This window comes from Humulus lupulus, chromosome 5, assembly GCF_963169125.1.
Source record: "Humulus lupulus chromosome 5, drHumLupu1.1, whole genome shotgun sequence".
Taxonomy (NCBI): domain Eukaryota; kingdom Viridiplantae; phylum Streptophyta; class Magnoliopsida; order Rosales; family Cannabaceae; genus Humulus; species Humulus lupulus.
The window spans coordinates 44,670,227-44,695,789 of record NC_084797.1 but is presented as its reverse complement, the minus strand read 5'-3'; the positions used below and the strand labels follow the sequence as shown (position 1 = coordinate 44,695,789).

Here is a 25,563-nt window from a genome sequence, read left to right as displayed (position 1 = left end):
GCTGATTGTGTGGCTCTTAAAGAAGTAACTCCTGAAGTTTCTCCTCCTTTATGTCCTTCAATTTTCTCGGGCATTAAATCTCTAAATATTGGCAAAAGTTTGATTGATTCTCATGTTAATAGTGTGGACCCTACCATTGAAAGTCTTCCTTTGGCTTTTAATCCATTAAAAAATAATGATGCTGTGTTGGACTTGAGTGGGGACTCTTCCTCACGTGATATTAATTTGCATGGGAAGGAATACTATATGCATGGGCCTATTCCAATTGACAAGACAGATGGTGTATCTATTATTAACTCACTAAACAATAGTGATGCTGCTTTGAATTTGAACGGGGACCCCTCCTCATGTGATAACAGCTTTCATGAAGATTACTCCAACGTGGATGAGACTACCCCCATCGAGAAGTCAAACAGTGCTGTTGTTTTTGGTTCCACAGCACAAACCAACTCTCCTTCTCCTCCTTCCTTTGCCGCTGGAAGTAAGAGACAAATACTCCCTTCTTCTTTTGGAGCTGCCGCTGCTTCTCGTAGTTGCTGGGGACACAAAGCTGGTACTCATACGGGATCCCGTGGTGATTTTTTATCTGTTCAAAAACCACCCCGTGTGGTTAAACGAAAATTAAAGATTCAAGCGGAACCTCAACTCTTGAGCACTTTGGTTGATGAGGTCTTGGTCCCTCTTCCTGTTGCTTCGGATGTTTTACCGGAAGTGGTTGATGACGAAGCTATTGATACTACCTCAACGGCGGAACTAGCGGTGGAGCTAGGCTGCCGAGCATTATGAATTGCCTCGTGTGGAACGTTCAAGGTCTAGGCCAGGACCGGACGTTCCAAGCTTTGCTTGGCCACGTTAAGATGTTGAAGCCAGACTTTGTTTTTCTATCTGAAACTCTTAGCTCGTAGTCTCAATTGGAAGTTCTTCGAGTTCGTCTTGGATTTTGCGGTAAGATTGTTGTTGAGAAAATTGGTCGTAGTGGTGGTCTCTGTCTAATGTGGGGGAACTCCATTGATGTTGAGCTTATCCAATTCTCTAAGTTTCATATTGATGTGTTCATCCATGTTGTTGGTTCCCCATCTTGGCGTTTTACGGGGTTGTATGGTCAGCCTGATGCTAACCTTAGGAAGGATTTCTGGCGTTTCTTGGGTATGTTGGCCTCGTCTTATGATGGCCCTTGGTTATGCGGGGGTGATTTGAATGAAATTATTGTTGCTAGTGAGAAAGATGGTGCGGCGTCTAGGCCCAATTACCTCATGAGGAACTTCAAACAAGCTTTATCTGATTGTGATCTTATTGATTTGGGTTTCTCGGGCCTGAAGTTTACTTGGTGCAATCGGCACAAAGATAGCACGTTCACTCAGGTACGTCTTGACCGCATGCTTGGTAACCCAAAATGGTTCGATTTCTTCCCTAGTTTTTCTGTGTCCCATCTTAGCTTTTGGGGTTCTAATCATCGACCTCTTCATGTCCAATTTAATCATACTAATGAGGGCATTAAGGGGCATGTGTTGCTTAAGTCTCGGTTTCATTATGAGACTACTTGGGAGGAGGATGAGGAATGTGGGAATATTGTTTTTTCGGCTTGGAATAGCGGTGTGGGGTATAACTTTGAGACTTTGGCTACTAAAATTGCTAATGTTGCCACTAATCTTGGTCATTGGAACACTACTGTGTTTAAAAGGCATCATCAGGATATTAAGAAAAAACAAAAGCAATTAAAAAATCTGGATGCTTCTCTCTCAGCTGCTAATTTGAAAGATTATGTGTCTCTTGAGAAGGAATTGGATGTGCTTCATTATAAAGAAGAAAAATATTGGGCACCCCGCTCTAAGCAGAATTGGCTCAAGCTGGGTGACCACAACATCGCTTATTTTCATAAGAGTGCCACTGCTCGGAAAAAAAAAAATTATTGGCTCTCTTTTTGATAAGAATGATACTGAAGAGTTCGGGCAAGATAACCTCGCGGGTGTCTTTCAAGACTCTTTCCAGTCTATTTTCGAGTCTGGTTCTCCTACTTGTGTTGATATGGATCCTGTTCTTAATGCTATTGCTCCCAAGGTCACTTCTCGTATGAACGATCAACTGACTAGACCCTATACTGGCGAGGACGTGAGGAAGGCTCTCTTCCAAATGAATCCTTCTAAAAGTCCTGGCAAGGATGGTATGTCTGCAGGCTTCTATCAGAAGTATTGGGATATTGTTGGTCCTGAAGTTAGCTCTGTTTGTCTCCGTTTTTTGAATGAGGGTGGGCATATTAAAGGTATAAATTCTACTCTTATCACTCTTATCCCGAAAATTGATGATCCTAAATATGCTTCGGATTTTCGTCCTATTAGTTTGTGTAACGTGCTTTACAAGATTATCACAAAATCTATGACTAATCGGTTAAGTGAGATTCTGGGTTCAGTGATTTCTGATGAGCAGAGTGCCTTCCTCCCTGGATTTCTTATTACTGATAATGCCATGATTGGCTTTGAGTGTGTTAACCATCTGAAATGGCGTGTTAAAAGTAAAAACGGTGCGTTTGCTCTCAAGCTTGACATGTCTAAAGCCTATGATCGTGTTGAATGGAGTTTTTTATGTATCCTTATAAGGAAACTGGGCTTTCATGAGAAATGGATCAGTTTAGTTTTGGCTTGTATTTCTTCGGTTGACTATGCTTTTAATCTAAATGGTGAAATATTGGGTAAAATTATTCCTGGCAGGGGTCTTCAACAAGGTGAACCTTTGTCACCCTTTCTATTTCTGATCTGTGCGGAAGGTTTGTCTGCTCTTGTACAGCGTGATTGTGTGAATGGTGCACTCTCGGGTCTCTCTTGTGGGCGTACTGGTCCCCAGGTATCCCATCTCCTTTTTGCTGATGATAGCCTTTTCTTTTTCAAAGCATCAGTGTTTGCTTGTCACTGTTTTAAGCAGCTTCTGAATTGGTATGGTAAGTCTTCTGGTCCACTTGTGAATTTTTCTAAGTCTGCCATGTGTTTTAGTTCTCGGATTTCTTCGAGTGATGCTACTGACATGGCCGCTATTCTTGGTGTCCCTGTGGTTGTTTGCCATGAGAAGTACCTTGGTCTTCCCTGTTATGCTGGGCAGAGTAAGAAAGGTCTTTTTCAATCCCTCAAAGACCGTATTTGGAATAAATTGTTTAGCTGGAAATCTCGGTCCTTCTCTGCTGCTAGGAAAGAGGTGCTTATTAAATCTGTCATCCAATCTATCCCTGCTTATTCTATGAACTTGTTTAAGCTTCCTGCTAGTTTCATTAAAGAAATTCATCGGCTATGTGCTAAATTCTGGTGGGGTGGTAATGTGGATAAACAGAAATTACACTGGTGTACTTGGGAGAGACTTTGTTGGCACAAGTCGGATGGAGGAATGGGGTTCAGAGACCTTGCCTTGTTTAATCAAGCTTTGTTAGCTAAGCAGGCCGCAAGACTTTATTCTAATCCGGATTCTCTCGTTGCAAAGGTTATGAAAGCTCTCTATTATCCTACTTCCTCAGTGCTCACTGCCACTAGGTCAAAAAAATCCTCTTTCATCTGGAGATCAATTTTATGGGGTAAAGAGCTTTTTCTCTCAGGGGCTAGGTGGCTTATCAAAGATGGAAAAAATGTCTCTGTGTATCATGACTGCTGGATCCCCCGCCTGAATGGTGATAGGTCTTGTTCGAATCATTTTCTTCCTGAAGATGCAATGGTCTCTAGCCTTCTTCTTCCTGATGGTAATTGGAATTCTGTTTTGATCAATGAGGCTTTTAATTTGCAAGAGGCAACTACTATTCTCTCTATCCCTCGCTATCATCTTCCTATTACTGATTGTGTTATATGGCAATTTGAGTCTTCAGGTTTTTATACCGTTAAAAGTGGATATTGGCAGGCCATTCGTTTGTTGGGGATGGGCCAGGCTTCAGGCTCTAATGGAGTTTCGGTGATATGGACTAAAATCTGGCAATTAAATATTCCTGGAAAAGTGAGGCAATTTTTGTGGAGAGGTGCAAATAACTGGCTACCTACCTTTTCCAACCTTTGCAATCGAGGTATTTCTATTGCTTCCTTATGCCCTTTTTTCCTAAAGGGTCCTGAGACTACACTCCATGCTTTATGGTATTGTGATAGACTGAGTAACTTTAGACACGCGGTTGGTAATATTATACCTGTTCCTCCTTACACTAGAATGGACATTTATGAGTTTTTGTTAAATTGCTTAGATTCTTTATCTGTAACTAACTTTGGAAAACTCATTGTGTGTTTATGGCGTATTTGGTATCGGCGTAATATATTTGTTAATGAGAAGACTACTCTTCCTGATCATATGGTTATTGAGTGGAGCTTGGCATTTCTAGATCGTCACTTGAATGCCAATGGTGGTTCTTTCCCCGCCAGTGTGTCCTTGAGGGAAACCCTGAAAGTGCATCGTTGGGAGAAACAAGTAGAGGGTGTTGTCAAAATTAATTGTGATGCTGGCCTTGACCATGTTGCGAAGAAGGCAGGAGCTGGGGCGGTATTTCATGACTTTCATGGCATGGTCCTTGCCTCTAGTACGTGGTCATGGGATCATTTATTGGACCCTACTATTGCTGAAGCCTTGGCGGTTTTTCACAGTATTTTGTTGTGCTCAAGACTTGGGTATCATACGGTGGTCATTGAATCTGATTGTGCCATTGTGGTCCGTGCTATTAACAGTCACAAGATCGAGCATTCTTATCTAGGATTTATTATTAGGGATATTCTTGCTTATTGTAACTCTTTTCATAGTATCTCCTTTAATTTTTGTCCTAGAATGGCCAATAGTGTTGCTCACTCTTTGGCTAAGTTTGCTTTATCTCTTTCTAATGATTTTGTTTGGTGGCCTGGATACCCCGAGTGTATCAATGTTGTAATTCAGAATGACATTACTTGATCAATATATTTTATAGGCACTCTTTTTCCTCTCGAGGTTTATCCCATTGGGTTTACTCTTGAGATTTTAATGAGGCTTTTTTTCTCAAAAATAAAAAATAAAAATTGAGGGCGATAATACCTTACATTAGTATTTTCTTGTAGTTGTGCCCATTAGTTCACATGGGTACTGACATGTCAAAATTATATTAAAAAATGGAATTTCTTTATCTCCAAAAATTATTTATAATTAATAATAAAAATTTAAATAAATTTAATTGAAAAAATTAAAACAAAAATCATATTTAAAACGAAAATTAAAATCAACTAAGATCAGATCATTTACCAACGATCTCATCAATTTGTACCCATCTTCAACGCAAAGAACAAATATCTCAAACAAAAATTCCACAAAATTTCAATTAACAAACCAAAAATTTGTAAGGAATTCACCAACAATCCCAGCAACAAAACAATAAACAACCCAAAAAATCTCAATTAAACAACCCCAATAAACTCACAATCAAACCCATAAATCACATCTCAAACAATTAAACCATAAAAACTAAGATCTGGCAAAAATAAAAACAGAAAATGGTTGCAAAGAACAACACAAAATCCACCCTTGATGGGAGTGATGGAGATGATTGGAGAAGAAGGGGATATTAAAAGTTTAGGAGGAGAAGGAGATGAGAAGAGCAACATCGAGCTCAATCCAGATCTTGTGATGGTAGCAAGCGTCTGTGCGTGCTTAACCCAGATTTTGCTGGATTCTAGCGTCATCGTGCCCAAATTTGAGCTTCGCTGAATTCTAGAGTTGCCAAGCATGTACACGCAGAAGAAGAAGAATGAGGATGAGGAAGCGTGGAGTCAGGAGATGAACGTAAGTTGAAGAATTAGAATACGTGGTTTATTTAGGTTTAAAATCATGTTTATTTTAAAATATGTGTCCGTTCGGTAATACTTTAAAAAGTTGTTTTTTATTTTTTTAATAAAAAATCTAAAAATATTACAAGGAAACATGTTCGGTAAGTGGGTTTCAGTTTTTATTTTTTTTAATTTAAAAATAAAATTTAAGAAATTTTGAAAACACATTTTTGTTGGTTTTAGAATTTTTTTAAATCACCTTTTTCATTTCTCTATCTCTCGTCTTCCTCAAGCAACACTACACCAATGACTTTCTTCTTCTCTCATCCATGGCTTCCACTCTCCACTTAGATTTTTTGGGTAAGATTATCACCTCATTATCTTGTGTCTTTATGATCTATTTATCTCTCTCTCAATTTACGTAAAATACCTCAATCCATAACCTTTCACTCTCACCAGCCTCTACCACGTATTGTTATCATCCTCACCACCTCATGCTTATTCATCTTATAAAAAATAATCCATAGGTGGAAAGGTGAAAGCTTCAATAGTTCCTTACTAGACCTTAGCTTCATATGAAAGCTTGGAGTTGAAGAGAACTCCTTTCAAGTCTCACTCTATCTACGGTACACACTTCCTTCTGTCTTTGTCGACATTTTATTTTTTTGATGTGCTTTTACTCAATTTGTGTTCCATTCTTGAAATTAAATTATTTCTTTCACGTTTATTGTAATGACCCAACTATTTCTAAGATCTTGGGCCATTAAAACTACTAAACATAGCTACTACTTTGAAGAAACATTCATAAGAAATAATCATATCTTTATTAAATCTTCAAATATTAGATCAAATACATAATAATAGAAAATATGGCATGAGTACCCATTGTTTAAAACATAAAACATAATTTTAAACTAAAGAAAATTGTTTACAAAACTAAATGTGGAAAAAACATGATTTAAAAGACTAAAAATAAACAACTTCATCCTCGATCGACACGCAGTCCACACATTCCATCCATCCTCAACACACAAGCCAAGCAACCAAGAATCCTTCTGCCTTCCATATTCATTTTCCTGCATCACACTAAATAAAGGAATGATCCTAATGCCCAGCAAGGAAAAACTACTAACACCATAAACATACACATAAAATTATATCATAACATATGAAAAAAAACATATCATAAACATATACTATAAGCATACCATAAACAAATGTCATATACTACTACAATGACCATTATACTACTTGGGGCTTGTGAACTAAACAAGTCATATGCCCAATAGATTGGTGGGGCTTACTAGTCAAGCAAGTCATATGCCCATAAATTATTGGGGCTTGCAAGCTAGACAAGTCATAAGCCCAAGGTCTAATATCATACTATACATAATGTTAACATATCATAACACAACATAAGATAAGATAACATAACATATAACATAAGCATAACATATCATATAAGCATACACAATTCTATCATATTTTCCTTACCAACATCGAGATATTTGAGAACAAAGACGGGATTTGGAACACTCCTAAAACCAATAATACAAATGGTGAGTATTTCTAAAGAATACAAAATAAAACTAAACCACCAAGAGGAAACTTACCGAAAAGACACCTTAAGTTCAAAGAACTTAAAATCCTAACCACAAAACTATAACAAAAGTTAGAACCTGAATGAAAACTAAAGAAACTAAGGAATCATAAGAATTAAACTTAAGAATAAGGGTACCTTTGTTGATCTTAAGGATTGGCCTAACTCCAATACCGAAATACCCTAATCCTTACTTTCCAAGTGTTTGATAAAGCTTAAGAATGATAAAGCTTTTTCTTTCCGAACCCAAGTGTATCACTCTTATATTATCACTAGCACCTTGGAGTATGATCACAGCTGAAGAGTAGGTTAAAGGGCTGGGTACTAGATCCTATTTATAGAGTTTGAGGAGTAAAATTATCCTATTAAAAGAAATACTTAAATCCTCAAATAAACATGATTATGACAAGTGTCATGCTCTTAGTGGTTCTGGAAGGTTCTAGAGTTTCTAGATCTTTCTTCTATTTTTTTAAAAAAAAAATACTTAGTTTCATTCTAACTATAATCCAAATTTAAATTTAAATAAAATAGAATCCTAACTTCTAACTTTCTAAATCTTGTAACTCTAAACTCACATATAGTAAAATCAACATAACTAGAGCTGTACGACTCCGATTTAGACCATCTTTATACTGTTAGAAAGCTAATTCAATTATATACAACTTTCTAGAATAATATTTTTCGAAATTAATAACATAACTGGGTAAAAAATAGGTCGGAAGTTACAAAACCATAAAGTTACGAAAAATCTATTTAATTGTCTAAATAACAATCTAATCCACAAATAAACAAGATTGTGACAAATGCCATGCTCCTAATGGTCTTGGAAGATTCTAGAGCTTTTTTTAACTTTCTTTTATTTAAACTATAATTGAATCCTTAAATAAACATGCACACGACAAGTGTCATGATCTTATTAATTCTATCTAAACCTTAGGTTATAATAATATCATATTAATAACCATCAATATTAATCAAACCTTATATTATAATTAATATTCTTAAACTATAGGTTAAACTTATAAAATCCATAACTATTGCTAGGAGTTTCCAACTAAGTCCTGGTTTGAACCAAAATTCATGAAATCTAACATACTAAAAAATAATACTAGTTATTGCTACTACTACTACTATCTAACTAGCTAACAAAAATTCTGGGACTCTACATTTATGGTTAGTTCACTCTAAGTGTTTGTAGAAATGCCCCCATTGAGTTCGATCTTCCTTTTGATCCCATCTTTATTTTCTCTAATATTATCGTTTGTAGTGGTTGTATTATATTATTATTATAAATTGGTTTTGTACACACATCTGCTGGAAATGGTTTCTTGTCTTTATTCCAGTGTTGTTGTTCACTTTTTTCCTAATTTTGAATCTAATATATAGAGTATATTATCTACTTTTATTGTTGGGCAGACAATATAGATACCTTGCTAGATTTTATGGTAGTTCTAAATAGAGTTAGTAAGCACATCGACTGACAATGAGTTTCTTTTCTTTATTCCAAAGTGTTGTTGTTATGTCTTTTTCCCATTTGAAATCTTCCATATATAAACTATATATTACCAATTGTTATCCATATATAAAGTATATATGTTTTCTACTTCTTCTTTACATCTTTGTAAGGGAGAAAGTGAACTTTCTGTCTATATAATGTAAGAAAGCTAATTTTAGGTGTGAAGTAGGAAGAGACCGATAGACATGAAGTCCTCTGTTCTTCAATCTACATCTCACTCTTTCTATATTCTCTTTTATGCATTGGTAGCTTTTCAGATAAAAAAAAGGTTGAAGAAGATCAGTTTGGTAGTTCCATGGAGGCATCACTGTGTCAAACAGGTATGAAAACCACTCACTTTTTCTTTTTTCTTGGTCTTAAATTTACAGATTATTTTTTACATCGAAGAAATTTAAAAAAAAATCATTCATTTGAATATTATTGTTGGAGACTATGAATATGATGAGATGAGAGAATAGAATAAATAAATACTTATGGCCTTTGATTGAGTGAGCAGTTTCAGAAGTTTTCACGCAACGCCTGTTGGTTAAATGATTGTAATGCCCTAAACTCCAAGGACCGTTATGGTGCACATTTTAAACAGTACTAAACTCGCTAATCGAGTCATTTGGCCATAATCGTGTAACTAAGTATGATTAGCAGTTTAGGAATTAAAAATTTTGGTTAAGATATAACTTTTTACTAGAACATTTACTGTATACATTGGGATCCCAAAATATAATTTAAGGGTTTATTACAATAAAATAATTACAACCAGCCGATCTAAGCAGAAAAACAGGATTTAACCCTAGTTCCTCTTTCAACCCTCGGCCATGGGAGTCGAGCAGCCGCATATGTACACATCGTCACCTAAGTTCTCCAACTCAAGGATGGTCAAGCTTTCTTTTGCCTTTACCTGCACCACATAGCCCCCGTGAGCCGAAGCCCAGCAAGAAAACTCAATATGCTCATGAACAGTAGTAACATGTCATCAAATCATAAAGTGCATGCCTAGCAACAATAGCCTTAATCATGCATGCAAATAAGTTCAGGCAATGAACGAGTGACTGATCAACAAGTCACTAATAGGGGGTATGTACCTTTAAACGAGTGACTAATCAACAAGTCACTAACAAGGGGTCTGTACCTTTAAACGAGTGACTAATCAATAAGTCACTAACACGGGGTCTATACCTTTAAATGAGTGACTAATCAACAAGTCACTAACAGAGGATCTGTACCTTTAAACGAGTGACTAATCAACAAGTCACTCACAGGGGTCTGTACCTTTAAACGAGTGACTAATCAACAACTCACTAACAGGGGGTCTGTACCTTTAGCCAATGACTTGAAGCAGTCACCTGAGCCTTCTGGCCCTGGCTCTGAGTAACTAGTCATAGACTAGACAAGCGCTTATAAATTTTCATCGAACTTAAGGTCGGTCCAGCATTAATACTCAATATGATTCATTCAATGTCGATGTCAATTAGTTCCAATCTTTTATCGGCTCTGCGTTCATGACACTTATGCCGTTTCTGACCCTTAGGTCAGTAACACGCGACCAGTGTCGATTCTGACTAGTCAGTGCCATACACAAGTAAGCAATGCTACCAGGCATATATCATATGTCAAATATCTGAATACAAGGCATCCAGCATGCTTACTTAACAATTGCTAGCATAATTAGGATCATGCACAAACACAGAGACTCAAGCTCTGATCAATCTCTTATTTAACATTCATGGCATGCCCTAACCACATGTTTCTCGTGCATCACATTCAAACACTCGACATGCCTCAATAATAACCCTGCATGTCATATAAAGGCTGCAGTTTTCATACCTTTGGTCCAAGCACAGGTTGCCAATAAACGAGCCACAAGCACGATCCTGATTCCAAACCTCTAGCGATATCCTAGTCACAACCATAAATGGTGATCCAATGAGTTCAAGTTCTAAAACCCAATCCCGAAACCAAGACCTAGCCTCCGGGATGTCAAATCCCACTAAACCAGGTAGTAAGAACGATCCCAAGGCCTAAGGTTTGAGTTCCCATGATCGAAACATCACTTCGGCCATAATTTCCCTCAAGCACCGCAACCCCAACTCACTGAGCCTCGGTCCCCAGCCATAACAGAGGTGCCAGCATCAGGCACCTGCACCAAGCGCCGAGGCCCTCCTTCTCAAGCACCACGGCCCCCAGGCCCTTCAGCTCCACCGCCCACCTACAACAAGCTCGGGTTGCGGCGCCCAAGAATAGGGTCGCAGCCCCACCTTGAAACCCAGGTAAAACCATGATTTCTCATTTTAAAAACCTTCAAAAAAACCTATCCAAACATCTCCAAATCCAAAAATCAAAGTTCCCAAACATCCCCATCATCCAAAACCATTAAAACCCAAGCTTCAATTCAATCAGAAACTCATCGTAACACAAAGTCCAATTCAAACTTAAAAACTTAGAACTTAAAACTTGAATTACCTCCGATTGAGTTGTTTCCCAACTAAATCCTCCCGCTATTAAGCTTCTAATCTTCCCTAGAATCGCTATGCCTCGATCCTCGCTTGAATCCGAGTCCTAGAACTCATGTTTCCTTCGAAAATGCAATCGGGAGACGAAAATGGAACTTTGAGGGATAGAGAACGTTCTGAACGCTCTTTTTATTTCTGAATAGGTTACTTCAAGCTTAAGTAGCCTCAAACAAATCCTAACACTCGGGGTCCCGAAAACATCTTAGGGGGAAAAATAGTCAAAACCTCCTGAATTTCCCCCTGATCTTACTAACTCCCAATTTATCATCAAATACTTATTCCAATTACCCAATAACCCGGTAATGCTCTAAATACCCCTTGACTCACTCTGAGTAAAGAATAAATTCTGTTGTGACTATTCCACTAGCTTACCTCCTAGGATCGTCTCGTGCTGAGTGACCCTAGCATAACCAAATAATAATAAATCACCACACACATATCACATATATGCCAAATATGCCCGAAATGGCCAAAATATGAAAATCACCCAATTAATCAGAAATGGGTTCACATGCATATTTAATACACCCAAACATGCATATAATCATTTAATAACATAATAAATAAATTATGGCCCTCCCGACCTCCTAATCAAGGTCTTAAACCTTATTAGGGATTTTGAGGCATTACAACTATCCCTTCCTTATAGAAATTTTGTCCTCGAAATTTATCTGAACTGCCCGGAACATTTATTCCGCACAACTGATTCTAGTTTCCCAGGTCGTTCCCTCGACCTCACTGTCTCTACAACATACCTAAAATCAAGGTATACTATGTTCCTCAGAACCTTATTCTTTCTGTCTCATATTTGGACTAGTTATTCCTTACAGGATAACTTAGCCTCAATCTCCAGATTCTCACAACTCAACTTATGAGTTTCTTTTAACCCATGTCCTCAGCATGGAAATATAAAATACACTGTATACAACTGACAGTACCAAAAATAAAGTCGATCCAAAGTCCACCTGACCAGTCCTATCCAGAACTCAAACTGTTATACTACTCTACGGTTCAACTTACCCCTATCTCCTCACCCCTTTTCATGGTGATACTTGAAGGAAGATACAATCTTTTACTTGGAATTCCATGTTCCTACTTTTCAATTTAGTAAAACTTTTCCATTTACTCTGAGAAGTGAGCATCCAAGCTCTAAACTCTAATAATCTCAATGGTCCCCTGAACTACCTCAGGATCCAAAATCAACACCTCACCCATCTTATTCCAATAAACGGGTGACAAACATTCTCAAACATACCTCATCTCATAAGGTACCTTTCCAATATTGGATAACTCTCTTTCTCTCTATGATTTATCATTAGTCTGAGGACAATGAAATGTATGGAATTCCATCTATATACTCTTTGCCTTCTGCCACCATCCCCAAAACTTGGAAGTAAAAATAGAGTCCTCATCTGATAAGATAGACCTTGAATTCCATGAAGACGCACCATCTCTCTCACAAAGAGATTTGAATACTGATCAGTTGTGTTACTTGCTCTTACTGATAGAAATGAACACACTTGAAATACTTGTCCATAATGACCCAATGCCAACTCATACTGGCCCACTATCCTTGGCAGCCCCACCGCGAAACCCATCGCGATGTTTCCTTATTTCCACTATGGAATACTCAAAGGCTACAATGGCCTTACTGATTTTTGACACTCTGTCTTGACCTGCTAACATGATAAGAACTTTACCACATATTCCATTATGTCCCTTTCCATCCCAGGCCACCACTATAAGACTTTCAAACTTTGGTACACTGTCATGATGACTGATGAAGTGAATAAAAGAATAACATAAGATTCATCCAGAATCTCCCAATTAATCTCCGTGTCCATCGGGTTCCAAATCTGATCCTTATACCTCAATAAATTCATACCTGACACTGTTTAATCCTTAGTTAATCCAACAAAGACATTCCCACTCAATCTTTCCTATTTGTGGTTCACTTAATCATTTTCCTTTTGATCCTTTTCGAAATAATAATCTCAAATATAAAGCTGGCCACTTGGCCCACCAGAAACTCTACTCTAATTCTGGTCAGATCCTTTAACCAACATGTTGCATAAGCAATCCTTTTCCCCTGTTACTGAGGTGTCATAACAACCTACAAATTGATTCTGACTCGCAAGAAGACTCAGAACTCTTTCCCAAGGTACATATAATATCATGCCCATCCAAGGAAACTCTTGCCTACCGAGGCATTCCTTGACCGTAGCAATTTTTCGCAGAAATACATCACAATACCATCGTCCAAGACGATCACAAATCCCATTCAAATAATCCTTTGAATGCTCTGTCCATCTAATTCATCTAGACAATTCAACATTACTTATTCTCTCAAACATAACTCAGCACTCCTAGTGTCCTTATCTGATATAATAGTCTTTTGTTTAACCTTCTCCCTAATCTCTAATTGGTACTAACCAGATCAAAGATCCACCTTGGAGAACGCCATATTACTCAATAACTGAACCTTTAATTCTTACAACTCTACTGAACCATTCAATACAGAGCCCTAAATTTGATTCCATCCCTGGCACTAATCCAATCACCATTCTATTCTCTTTGTAAATGTAATCCTGAAAAATCCCTTGGAAATACATCCAGAAAACTCGCAGACTACTCCAGTCTATCCTGATCCCGCTGGCACAATCTAAGTGGTATCCACCACACTAACTAAGAGTTCTATGCATCTCCCTGCAATAAAACTCTAGCTCTCAATTTAGATGTCATAAGCATACAAAATCCATGCACAGTGCCAACTATCACAAGGCTTCCCACTCTCAAGCCCAAGAGTTACTATCCTTTCCTTGCAATTTAGCATTTCCCCATACTTACTTAACCAATCCATATCCCAGATCATACCAAAGCCAGTCATAACCAGCTTTATCAAAACCACTGATGAGTCCTTTTCATCATAATCCAACTCATCTCTTAAGTCACCAATACAGTATTACTTTCCCATCATAACATAACCATGCAATATGCATAACTACTCTATGCTTCTCTAGATGCAACAAGAAAAGAACAACATGGCACTAAGCTAGTCAGCACAATACAAAATCAAAATTAAAAAGCTGACCTGCCACCCCTGAGGAACTAGTCTCAGTCTCAGTCTCTGACTGCCTCAGAATAAACACTCGACCTGGAGTCGAGCTATCCATTCCCTTTTGTTCATCCTTTCTTAGCCTTGGCCAATCCTTCTTGAAATGCCCAACCATGTCACATAAGAAACATGCCTGTGCTCGACATTCTCCCAGATGACACCTCTTGCACTGAGTGCATACTGGATAAATTTTCCAGCTTTCATTCTTGCTTGCTCCAATAAGTGGAGGTACCATTACCTGAGCTCCGTGCTCTCTGGCACTCTTCTTCTCATTTCTTATGGTCTCAACAACTAGAGCCTTCCCTGCCACCTAAGCATAGGTAGAGATTTCATGCATTGTGGCAACTCTAATGCCCTGAGCTATTTTGGAATTCAACCCTTGAATAAACCTTTCCTTCCGAGCTACATCAGTGGGTACCATTTCGAAAGTGAACTTGGCATCTAGATCAAATCTGTTAACATACTCAGTTACTGTTGCATTTCCATGAACGAGACTCAGAAACTCACTCATCTTAGCAGTCTTGGATGCATCACAGTAATACCTTTCATTGAACAACTGCCTAAATTCTTTCCAGTCTATCAGAGCTATGTCTTGCACCTGGGATACTACTTCCCACCGCGTCCAGGCATCATCTCGCAATAAAAATGTAGCAGTAATCACCCTATCGTGACCTACCAGCCCCATACTATCCAGAACGGAACTGATCATGCCCATCCATTTCTCAGCTCTGAATGGATCTAGGTCTCCCTCAAAGACTGGAGGGTAATACTCCTAGAATCTTCCACAAATAAATTCCCATCTGTTCTCAACCCTATGTTCAGCCAAAACCGGTGCCACTCCTAGCAAAACAAAGGAAGAGGTGCTCCCCAACAGATTCTCCTGTTGCTTCAAACACCTGATCTCTTCCTCCTGCCTCTACAATCTTAATTGCACATATGTAAGCATTTGCTGGAAATTCTGAGGAGCAAATGAAGAACTCAACCCCTGGTTGTAACTCCCAGCCTCTGTATAACTATCACCAGGCCTCATTATCTGCCTTTGATACATACCTGCTGATTGAATCTACAGTCAATAACTTGACCCATTAATCATGATGAGCATATCAAGAGCTTTCCCCATGGGATCAATCATACCACACTACAATCACAACCCACTGCAATGTTAAAAACATGCCAATGGCATTCATACATTAATCATAACCCCTGCTCTTCCAACATACACCTCATGCCTCCAACTCCAGCATGCAAATATCACAATTATATATGTTCATGGAGCAAGTAATCATATGATCACATTCATATATATATATTCACGGAGCATGTAATCATGCAGTCAAGAGCCAGGCTCTACCAGAATCTCATGCTCCCCAATACAATGTGCAGGTAAAGCATTTACATTCTATTTAAGCAGTTAAGCACATAACCATAGAAATAGTTGAATTCCCTGAGTGAAGCTATCTTTAGTGACGAGTGTACATGCCCAGCATGTCTTCAGGAACCCTTAAACCTTGGCTCACTATGATACCAAATTGTAACGCCCTAAACTCCAGGGACCGTTACGGTGCGCCTTTTAAACAGTGCTAAACTCGCTAACCGAATCATTTGGCCATAATCATGTAACTAAGTATGATTAACGGTTTAGGAATTAAAAATTTGGGTTAAGATATAACGTTTCACTAGAACATTTACTGTATACATTTGGATCCCAAAATAAAATTTAAGGGTTTATTACAATAAAATAATTACAACCAGCCGATCTAAGTGGCCAAAAAGGGTTTAACCATAGTTCCTCTTTCAACCCTCGTCCGTGGTGGTCGAGCAACCGCATATGTACTCATCATCACCTAAGCTCTCCAAATCAAGGATAGTCCAGCTTTCTTTTTCCTTTACCTGCACCACATAGCCCCCGTGAGCCGAAGCCTAGCAAGAAAACTCAATATGCTCATGAATAGTCATAAAAAGTCATCAAATCATAAAGTGCATGCCTAGACACAATAGCCTTAATCACGCATGCAAATAAGTTCAGACAATGAACGAGTGACTGATCAACAAGTCACTAATAGGGGGTCTGTACCTTTAAACGAGTGACTAATCAACAAGTTACTAATAGGGGGTCTGTACCTTTAAACGAGTGACTAATCAACAAGTCACTAACAGGGGGTCTCTACCTTTAAACGAGTGACTATTCAACAAGTCACTAACAGCGGGTCTGTACCTTTAAATGGGTCACTAACCTGGGATCTGTACCTTTAAACGAGTGACTAATCAACAAGTCACTAACAGGGGGTCTGTACCTTTAGCCATGTGACGAAGCAGCCTGTAATGACCCAACTATTCTAAGACCTTGGACCATTAGAACTACTAAACGTAGCTATTACTTTGAAGAACATATACATAAGAAATAATAATAACTTTATTAAAACTTCAACATGATATTGTGGAAATTACAAAGTAAAATAGAATTTTGGTATGGGTACCCATTGTTTAAAACATAAAACATAATTTTAAATTGAAGAAGATTGTTTACAATACTAAATGCGAAAAATACACAGAAACATAATTTTAAAATACTAAAAATAACGTCATCCTTGATCGACTCGCAGCCCATTCATTCCATTCATCGTCATTACACAAGTCAAGCCACCAAGAATCCTCCCACCTCCGTATCTAGTTTCATGCATCACACTAAAAGAAAAAGTTGTGAGCCTAATGCCCAACAAGGAAAATCTACTAAGAAATATATAACAAAAAACGTAAACATATGACTCTAACAAAAACATATACTATAAAACATATATCACAATTCCAACCCATGTACATGGTAAACATTGAGCTTTACTAGCTAAGCAACTATAAGCCTCAAAATACATTGAGGTTTGCTAGCTAAGCAACTATAAGCCCCAAGAAACATAAAAGTATTGGGGTTTGCTATTTAAGCAACTATAAGCCCCAAAAACATATATATCATAACATATAATAACATATCATAACATAACATATTATAGCATAATCATAACATATAAGCATATAATAACTATCCTATTTTCCTTACCAAAACTGGGATATTTGATAACAAATGCGGGACTTGGAACATTCCTAAAACCAACAATTAGAATGGTGAGTATTTCTAAAGAGTAAAGAATAAATGTTGAAACTAAACCTTCAAGAAGAAACTTACCAAGAAAAATCTTTAAGTTTCAAGAACCTAATCAAAAACCAATATCAAAAGTTAGGATCTGAATAAAAGGAACTTAAAGAAAACTATAGAATTTTAAAGAACTGGACTTAAAGAATAGGAATACCTTAGTTGACCTTATGGATTGGTCTAACTCAATACTGAAATACACTAAACCACACTTCCCAAGTATTTTATAAAGCTTAAGAATGACAAAGCTTTTTTCCCAAACCAAGTGTTGATCACTCTATGGTAACACTATCACCTTGGAGTCTTTGATCACAACTTGAAGAATGAGAGGAATGGCTGGGTACTAGGTCCTATTTATAGAGGTAAGGAGTGAAACTAACCCATTTTTATTTGAATAAAAATAATGAATATTAATTGAAAATATTTGAATATTCGTCAACCAGAGGCTTAAGACTCGGTCAAAAACATTCAGAGGCAGGTCTAAGTAGTTAAGGCTTATTTTTAAAATTTTAAAAATAAAGTTAAAAAAATGATCTCACTAAGGGCGATATATCGCCCCTATATGGCGATATATCGGCTCTGCCTTAGTCCCGAGCATCCATTCGTACGTTCGTGCAATGCCGACGTGTTTTCCGTATTCTTCATTAGGCGATATATCGGCTCCCATGCTGCGATATATCGGCATACGTGAATAATTTAAACACGTAATTGTACTTTTTCAGCATAATTTGAATGGGATAACTACTTTGACTGAGTCATAATACGACCCTAACAGTTTCTGGTAGGTACTAAAGCTTCTATTTCTTTCTTTTATCATTAAAATACTTAATTCCTTAATAATTATGCTTATGACAAGTGTCATGTTCTTATTGGCTCTATCTAAACTTTAGGTTATAATAAATATCATATTTAGGACCAGTAATATTAATCAAACCTTATGTTATAATTAATATTCTTAAACTATAGGTTAAACTTATAAAATCCATAATTGTTGTTATGAGTTTCCAACTAAGTCACAGTTTGAACCAAAATCCACGAAATCTAAAATACTATAACTACTACTAACTATCAAACTAACTAAGCAAACATTCTGGGACTCTACAATTCTCCCCTTCTACAAAAAATTTCATCCCCGAAATTTACTTACCAAATAGCTCTGGATACCGAGCTTGCATGTCCTCCTCCAACTCTCACATTGTCTCCCGTTCAGAACTATTTCTTCATTGGACTTTGACTATCAGAATAATCTTAGACCGTAATTCCTTCATCCCTCTATCTAGGTTGCCAACCGGCTGTTCCTTTTAACTCAAGTCTTTCTGGAGTGCTATTTGTTATCCAGATTTCCGGATAGCGTTTAGATTGATGTCCTCGGGGAAGCAGAATTATCGATGTCTTTCACGGTAGGTGACCAGAGCTCGCGGATGGACAGAAAGGCTTCGCCTCTCCTGTTTAGTATCCGGATTACTCTTCCAAGCAAGCACAACACGGAAACTCGTCGACTCTCCCGGACTCCCAAAGGATACCCCTCGAGGAGGCCCCTTCCAGGAGAGGCTCTTCGAGTGGTCTCCGCGGAAACAGTTCCGTGCCTCGCACAGAACAAAACCGAACGGTCGAGTCCGGGAGAAGGCATATTTGGAATGATATCCGTCTGACACAGGATCCCGCCTGACACGCCCGTCAGGTCAAAGCCGCACACATCCCAGCACGCCTAAGGGTACCTTTTCGCCTACTGTTCCGCTGACAACTTGGAAAAGACGGCTGACTTTGTGTGTTCCCCATACTTTCACGTAAATATACCCACATAGAGTCTTGTAGCCATGCTACTACAGTAATTGTATCCCCTATTTATGGCTGGTGTAATTAAGACTCATGTACGTAGAGAAAAACCCTAATCCGAAACCCTAGCTATAAAGACCCCTTCATTTTACAAGAAGAGGGACGAACAAATCACATAGCAAAAACTCTACTAAAATCTCTCTAGCTTCATCTTCTTCAAGAGAACTCGAGAGAAACACTGTGAGTGTGTGAAGTTCTTGTGCACCAGCCATCTTACTGTAACCTTTTCCAAGTATAATAACATCGACTCGTGGACTAGGGCTTGTTAACGCCTGAACCACGTAAAAACACTGTTTGTTTAGTTACATTTAAGCATTTCTACAGTTCTTATCTTTTTATTATTCTGTTAGTGTTCGTTTCCGAAAAACTCGGTAAACATTTTGGTGCTTTCATTGAGAGCTGTAGGAAGTTGTTAGTCAGCTCTTTTTCTGTGTACGTTTTTTGTATTCACTTCGTGCTAAAGAGATGGTGACTACGAGAAAATCCGCTGTTGACAAAAATGCTACGATCAACCCCGATACCGTGATGGAAGATGTGGTGCAAACGAACCCTTGGACTACCAAGGTGAAGACCCGACATCCCGCCAGGATTGGGTCAGTACCGAAGATACAACATACTTAGAAGACGAAGAAGAGTATGTCCAAGACGGTTATTACAAGGACGGCTGCTACTATGAGAAGGACCCAGAACTGGTCCAAGTAGCCGAAGAACTGGAGGTCACCAAAGCCAAGCTTGCTGAGCAGGAGCGCCTCTCCGAAAAAATGCAGCGCATGATGGAGCGCCTCCAAAGCAAGTTCGGAGACCTAGGCGACTCGGACGAGGACGCCTCTGTTTTAGGTGGTGCTGATGCCGCTATGTCGGATCCAGCCGCTGCTGGACCATCCAAAGCCGCCCCTAACAAGGGCAAAGAAAAAGTTGGAGAGCCTGTGCGCGCTGACGCCCCTGCACCTCCTAAAGGCGTGAATCACAAGGCCGACTGCCCCCCCCCCCCCGCGTGCAGAAGGTCTCTGGCGCTCCTAAGCCCAGACGTCCTTCAGCCCCAAGGGGGCACTCCGTGCCTAAAGGGCCCGGTGCTAAGGCACCCAGGCCTAGGGGAAGGAACAACCGCCCCAGCGATTCCATCAACCAGGACGGTCGGGCTGCGAACTCGCACTCTGAAGATAGCTGGTCCACGGTGGACCTAAGAAGAAGGTTGGAGGCCAAGTATGAAAAGGCCAAAGGAGAAAAGGCCCGGCCTCGCGGAGATGACCTCCGAAATCATATTAATGACAAGCTCCGGGGACGTGACCTCCCGAAGAGTGATACGAAGAGGCTCGAGGAACAGATTGCTGCCTTGACCAAGCTGGTCAGGAAGCAAAGTGGGGCCCTGTCAGACTCTGAGGAGGAAGACCCGGAACCATGTATACGGAGGATCGCGGAAACGTCCCTCCCGGATAACTTCAAAATGCCCCACATAGAATTATATGATGGGAGGACAGACCCGCGTACCCACCTAGCTAAATACAACAAAATGATGCAAGTGGCGCGTGTCAGTGAGGACGCCAAATGCATGTGCTTCTCACTCACCCTTACCAAGTCCGCGGAGGACTGGTGGAAAAGATTAGCTCCCGGATCAATCCACAGTTGTAAGGAGCTACAGTCCGCATTCAGGAGGCAGTTTATTGCTGCCCGCGACCACGACATGGAGGTTGGTTCCTTAACCAACATCAAGCAGCAACCCACTGAGAACCTCAAAGCTTTCATTCAGAGAATGATGGAAGCTGCTGCAAAGACCAAGGTCAGCGATGACATGAAGCTGATCGCCCTCCAATCGGGCCTTACTGTTGGCTCCCTGCTATGGGGGGAAATGCAGAGGAGACGGGCAGAAACGCTGTCCGAATTCATGTCAAAGGCTCAGGGAATCATCAACCTTGAGGATGCCTACCAGCAGGCCTTTGGAGTTCCCCCAGCTCCAACGCCTTCCGTGACCGCGCCGAGCTTTGCTTCGCAAGCTCCTGCACCAGCCCTCACGCTTCCAGGAGCCCAATTCACTCCAAGTGTGTACGGGCCTTCCGCGTCTGCTCGGACACCGAGTCAAACCCATTTCTCTGGGTACGGAGCTGTACAAACCGGATGTAGTATCGCTCCTAGCATGCCGCAGCCGCAAGCGGAAGCCCCAGAACGAAATTTGAGCCAATCGCGGAGCAAACGAAGCGGAAGAAACTCCAACCGGGGAGACCATTCAAAGAAGCCCCGGAAGGACTATGAGCCCAAGTTCACAGAATATACCAGTTTGATAGACTCGCGAGAGAACGTCTATCGGGCGACCTGTAATATGGTCAACTACAGGAAGCCCCCGAAAGTGTCTCACGGAGGAAGACGTCCGCGAGACTCCAATAAAAGGTGTGAGTTCCACGGAGACGTGGGGCACACCACGAACGAGTGCCTTCAGCTGAAGGATGAGATCGAGTCCCTGGCAAGAGCGGGACACCTCGGTCAGTGGGTGAGGATACCCATTATCTATCCCGGACAGGGGGTAGTTCACGGAGCTGCATATTCCCTGGGACAGAGGGGGACCGCTAGCGCTCATGGAGCCGGTCACCCCCAAGCTCCCGGGTCTCAGTACCCAGCGCTTCCTGCTCCACCCGTTCCGGCGCCCATTGCCTTGTTGGCTCCAGGACCGGGCAACCCATATCCGCCCGGCCTTGCTCCGCCACCCGTTGACGGACACGTAGCCACCATTTCCCGAGGACCGCACCTTGCCGGAAGCACCCGCAACTCCCAGAAGAGGTACTTGAGGGAGTTAGAACACACCGGGGAGATGTGCGCCTTGGTTCAATCACCTGCTCAATGTCCCCGAATGATGGACCTTCCCATCACCTTCACGGAGGACGACGCTCGACATGTGCACTTCCCCCACAATGATCCCCTCGTGGTGGAAGCCCAGATTGCCAATAAGAAGGTCTCACGGATCTTGGTCGATAACGGAAGCTCCGTAAACATCCTCTTCAAAGCGGCCTTCCACGCGATCGGATTGACCGAGACAGACCTGGCCCCATGCCCCATCCAGCTTCAAGGGTTCAATGGGGACGCACTCATGCCATTAGGCAAAATTCAACTTCCAGTCACTCTAAGAGGAGAAAGCGACGCTTGTGCCTTCAAGCATAGCACATTCGTGGTGGTCGACTGCCCCACGGCGTATAATGCCATCTTAGGCCGACCGGTCCTAATCGATTGTGGGGCCGTAACCTCGATACGCCACTTATGTTTGAAGTTTCCATGCGACGATGGGCGTATTGGCACCCTCCGAGGAGACCAAAGAAGTGCACAGAGCTGTTATAACGTCTCCGTCCGATCCGTCTACACGGTCCAAGAGACGTTTGCTGCCATTCCTTTGGCGGAAGAATTACCAGAAACTGGGGGTGCTCAGGAGGCATACTTTGACGAACTCGACCCAAGAGTGGGAATCGAGAAAGCAATAGAGCCAATGGAGGAAGTCGAAGAAGTGATCCTCAACCCGGGAGAACCCACCAAAGTCATTCAGGTGGGGAAAAACCTGCCGTCGGCCATTCGAGATAAGATCGTGGCCACTGTGAAGGATAATCAGGATATCCTGGCATGGTGCCACGCTGATATGACGGGGATTAATCCCAATGTTGCGTGCCACGCACTCAACATAGACCCATCTGCAACTCCAATTCGCCAAAAGAGGAGGCCGTTGGACCCAGTGAGAGCCGAAGCCGTCAAAGCTGAAGTGGACAAATTGATGTCCATAGGCTTTCTCCAGGAGTCGCACTATCCCGTGTGGTTGGCCAACCCAGTTCTGGTCCCAAAACCCGATGGGTCCTGGAGAATGTGCATTGACTTCACGGACCTAAACAAGGCCTGCCCGAAAGATTGTTTCCCTCTTCCGCGAATCGATCAGATGGTAGACGCTACTTCCGGGTACGAACTCTTATCCTTCATGGATGCGTACTCCGGATATAACCAGATCAAGATGCATGTCGCAGACCAGGAACACACCAGCTTCCTCACGGACAAGGGTGTCTACTGTTACGTGGTCATGCCTTTCGGTTTGAAGAATGCTGGGGCGACGTACCAGCGTCTAGTAAACAGAATGTTCAAGGACCAACTGGGGAGGAACATGGTGGTGTACGTGGACGACATGTTGGTAAAGTCCAAGACCTCCGGGGACCACAGTGACGACCTTGAGGAAGCTTTCGCCGTGATCCGAAAATACGGGATGAAACTAAATCCAAAGAAATGTACTTTCGGGGTCTCGTCCGGAAAGTTCCTCGGTTTCATTGTCAGCTCCCGCGGAGTGGAAGCCAACCCTGAGAAAATAAAGGCGTTCATAGATATGCCTTCCCCCCGGAAACATAAGGATGTCCAGAGCGTTACCGGAAGGATAGCTGCTCTCAGCCGCTTCGTATCCAAGGCCACTGACAAGTGTATCCCCTTCTTCAATGTGTTGCGAGGAAACAAGAAGTTCGAGTGGACCCCCGAATGCGAAGCAGCCTTCCAACACCTCAAAGTACATTTAACCCGAGCTCCCATTCTGTCCAAACCTGTCGAAGGAGAGGCGTTGTTCTTATACTTAGCTGTGACTGAGCACGCAGTGAGTGCCGCTCTCGTCCGGGAAGATGGCCGTATCCAGCTCCCTGTGTATTACGTAAGCAAGAGGTTATTGGACGCCGAGTCCAGATATTCAATGATCGAGAAACTCTCCCTCTGCTTGCTAATCGCTTCACGGAAGTTGAGGCCATATTTCCAGGCGCACACCATCAAAGTACTCACCAACCACCCTCTCCGACAAGTCCTGCAGAAGCCCGAGTCTTCTGGCAGATTGCTTAAGTGGGCCATGGAACTGAGCCAGTTCGACGTCCACTACCAACCACGTGTTTCCATGAAAGGTCAAGCTCTCGCGAACTTTATTGTGGAATGCTCGGGAATGAATGACCTCCCGGAAGATCCTGTCCCGGAACTTCCCACCTGGAAGGTCTATGTAGACGGAGCCTCAAATGAAAAAGGAGCTGGAGCGGGGGTCATCCTAATATCTCCCCAAGGGCATCAGCTCCAGAGCGCCATCCGTTTCGCGTTCCCAGCATCCAACAACGAGGCAGAACACGAAGCCATGTTAGCTGGGTTACGACTGGCCAGAGAAGTCGGAGCCCAAAAAATCGAAGTATACAGCGACTCCCTACTTGTGGTAAACCAAATATCCGGAGAATACCAGACGAAAGGCGAAAGGATGGCTGCCTACGTGTCTCTCTCCCGCGACCTACTGCAGCATTTCAAAGGCTACCAAATCCGCCAGGTCCCCCGGGACCAGAACTCACTCACGGACACGCTGGCCAAGCTTGCAACGGACCCAGAGATTGAACAGTATGGCTTAGTCCCCATCGGGCACTTAGAAGCCCCCAGTACTGAGACACGAAGGATAAACGCCATCATCGACCATTCCCACTCCTGGATAGGACCCATCCTCAGATTTCTCACCACCGGAGAGCTCCCCACTGATAAAGCTGACGCAAGGAAGCTCCAATATCAAGCTCCCCGATACGTGGTTATGGATGGAAAGCTTTACCGTAGGGGGTTGTCCATACCCTTCCTTAGGTGTGTTGCCGGAACCGAAGTCAGCACCATCATCCATGAGATTCACGGAGGCTTCTGTGGCGATCATACCTCCGGGCTGAGCCTCTCCAAAAAGATCCTTCGACAAGGATACTTCTGGCCCACCATGAAGAAGGATTGTGTGGATTATGTCAGGAAATGTGAGCAGTGCCAGAGGTACGCCAAGGTTCCGCGAGCGCCGCCTACAGAAATTACCCTAATGACCAGCCCCTGGTCGTTCGCCGTTTGGGGCATTGACCTAGTAGGTTCCCTCCCAACTGGAAAGGGTGGAGTGAAGTACGCCATAGTCGCGGTAGACTACTTCACCAAATGGGCTGAAGCTGAACCTATGAACACGGTCACATCTAAAATTGCACTGGACTTTGTCATCAGGAATATAGTGTGTCGTTTTGGGCTTCCACGAAAAATTGTGTTCGACAACGGAAAGCAGTTTGACAGTGAACACTTCACGAACTTCTGTGCTTCGCATGGAATTATCAAAAGCTTTTTTCAG

At 41.5% G+C, this 25,563-nt stretch overlaps 1 protein-coding gene across 1 annotated transcript; it reads left to right on the top strand.

Annotated features, from left to right (window-relative positions):
• The first annotated feature begins 992 nt into the window (after window positions 1–992).
• On the top strand, window positions 993–4,893 carry LOC133779096 (uncharacterized). The gene is made up of 2 exons (XM_062219094.1): window positions 993–1,851; window positions 1,943–4,893. The coding sequence occupies exons 1-2, from the start codon at window positions 993–995 to the stop codon at window positions 4,891–4,893; spliced, it is 3,810 nt and encodes a 1,269-aa protein (XP_062075078.1).
• The last annotated feature ends 20,670 nt before the right edge of the window (window positions 4,894–25,563 follow it).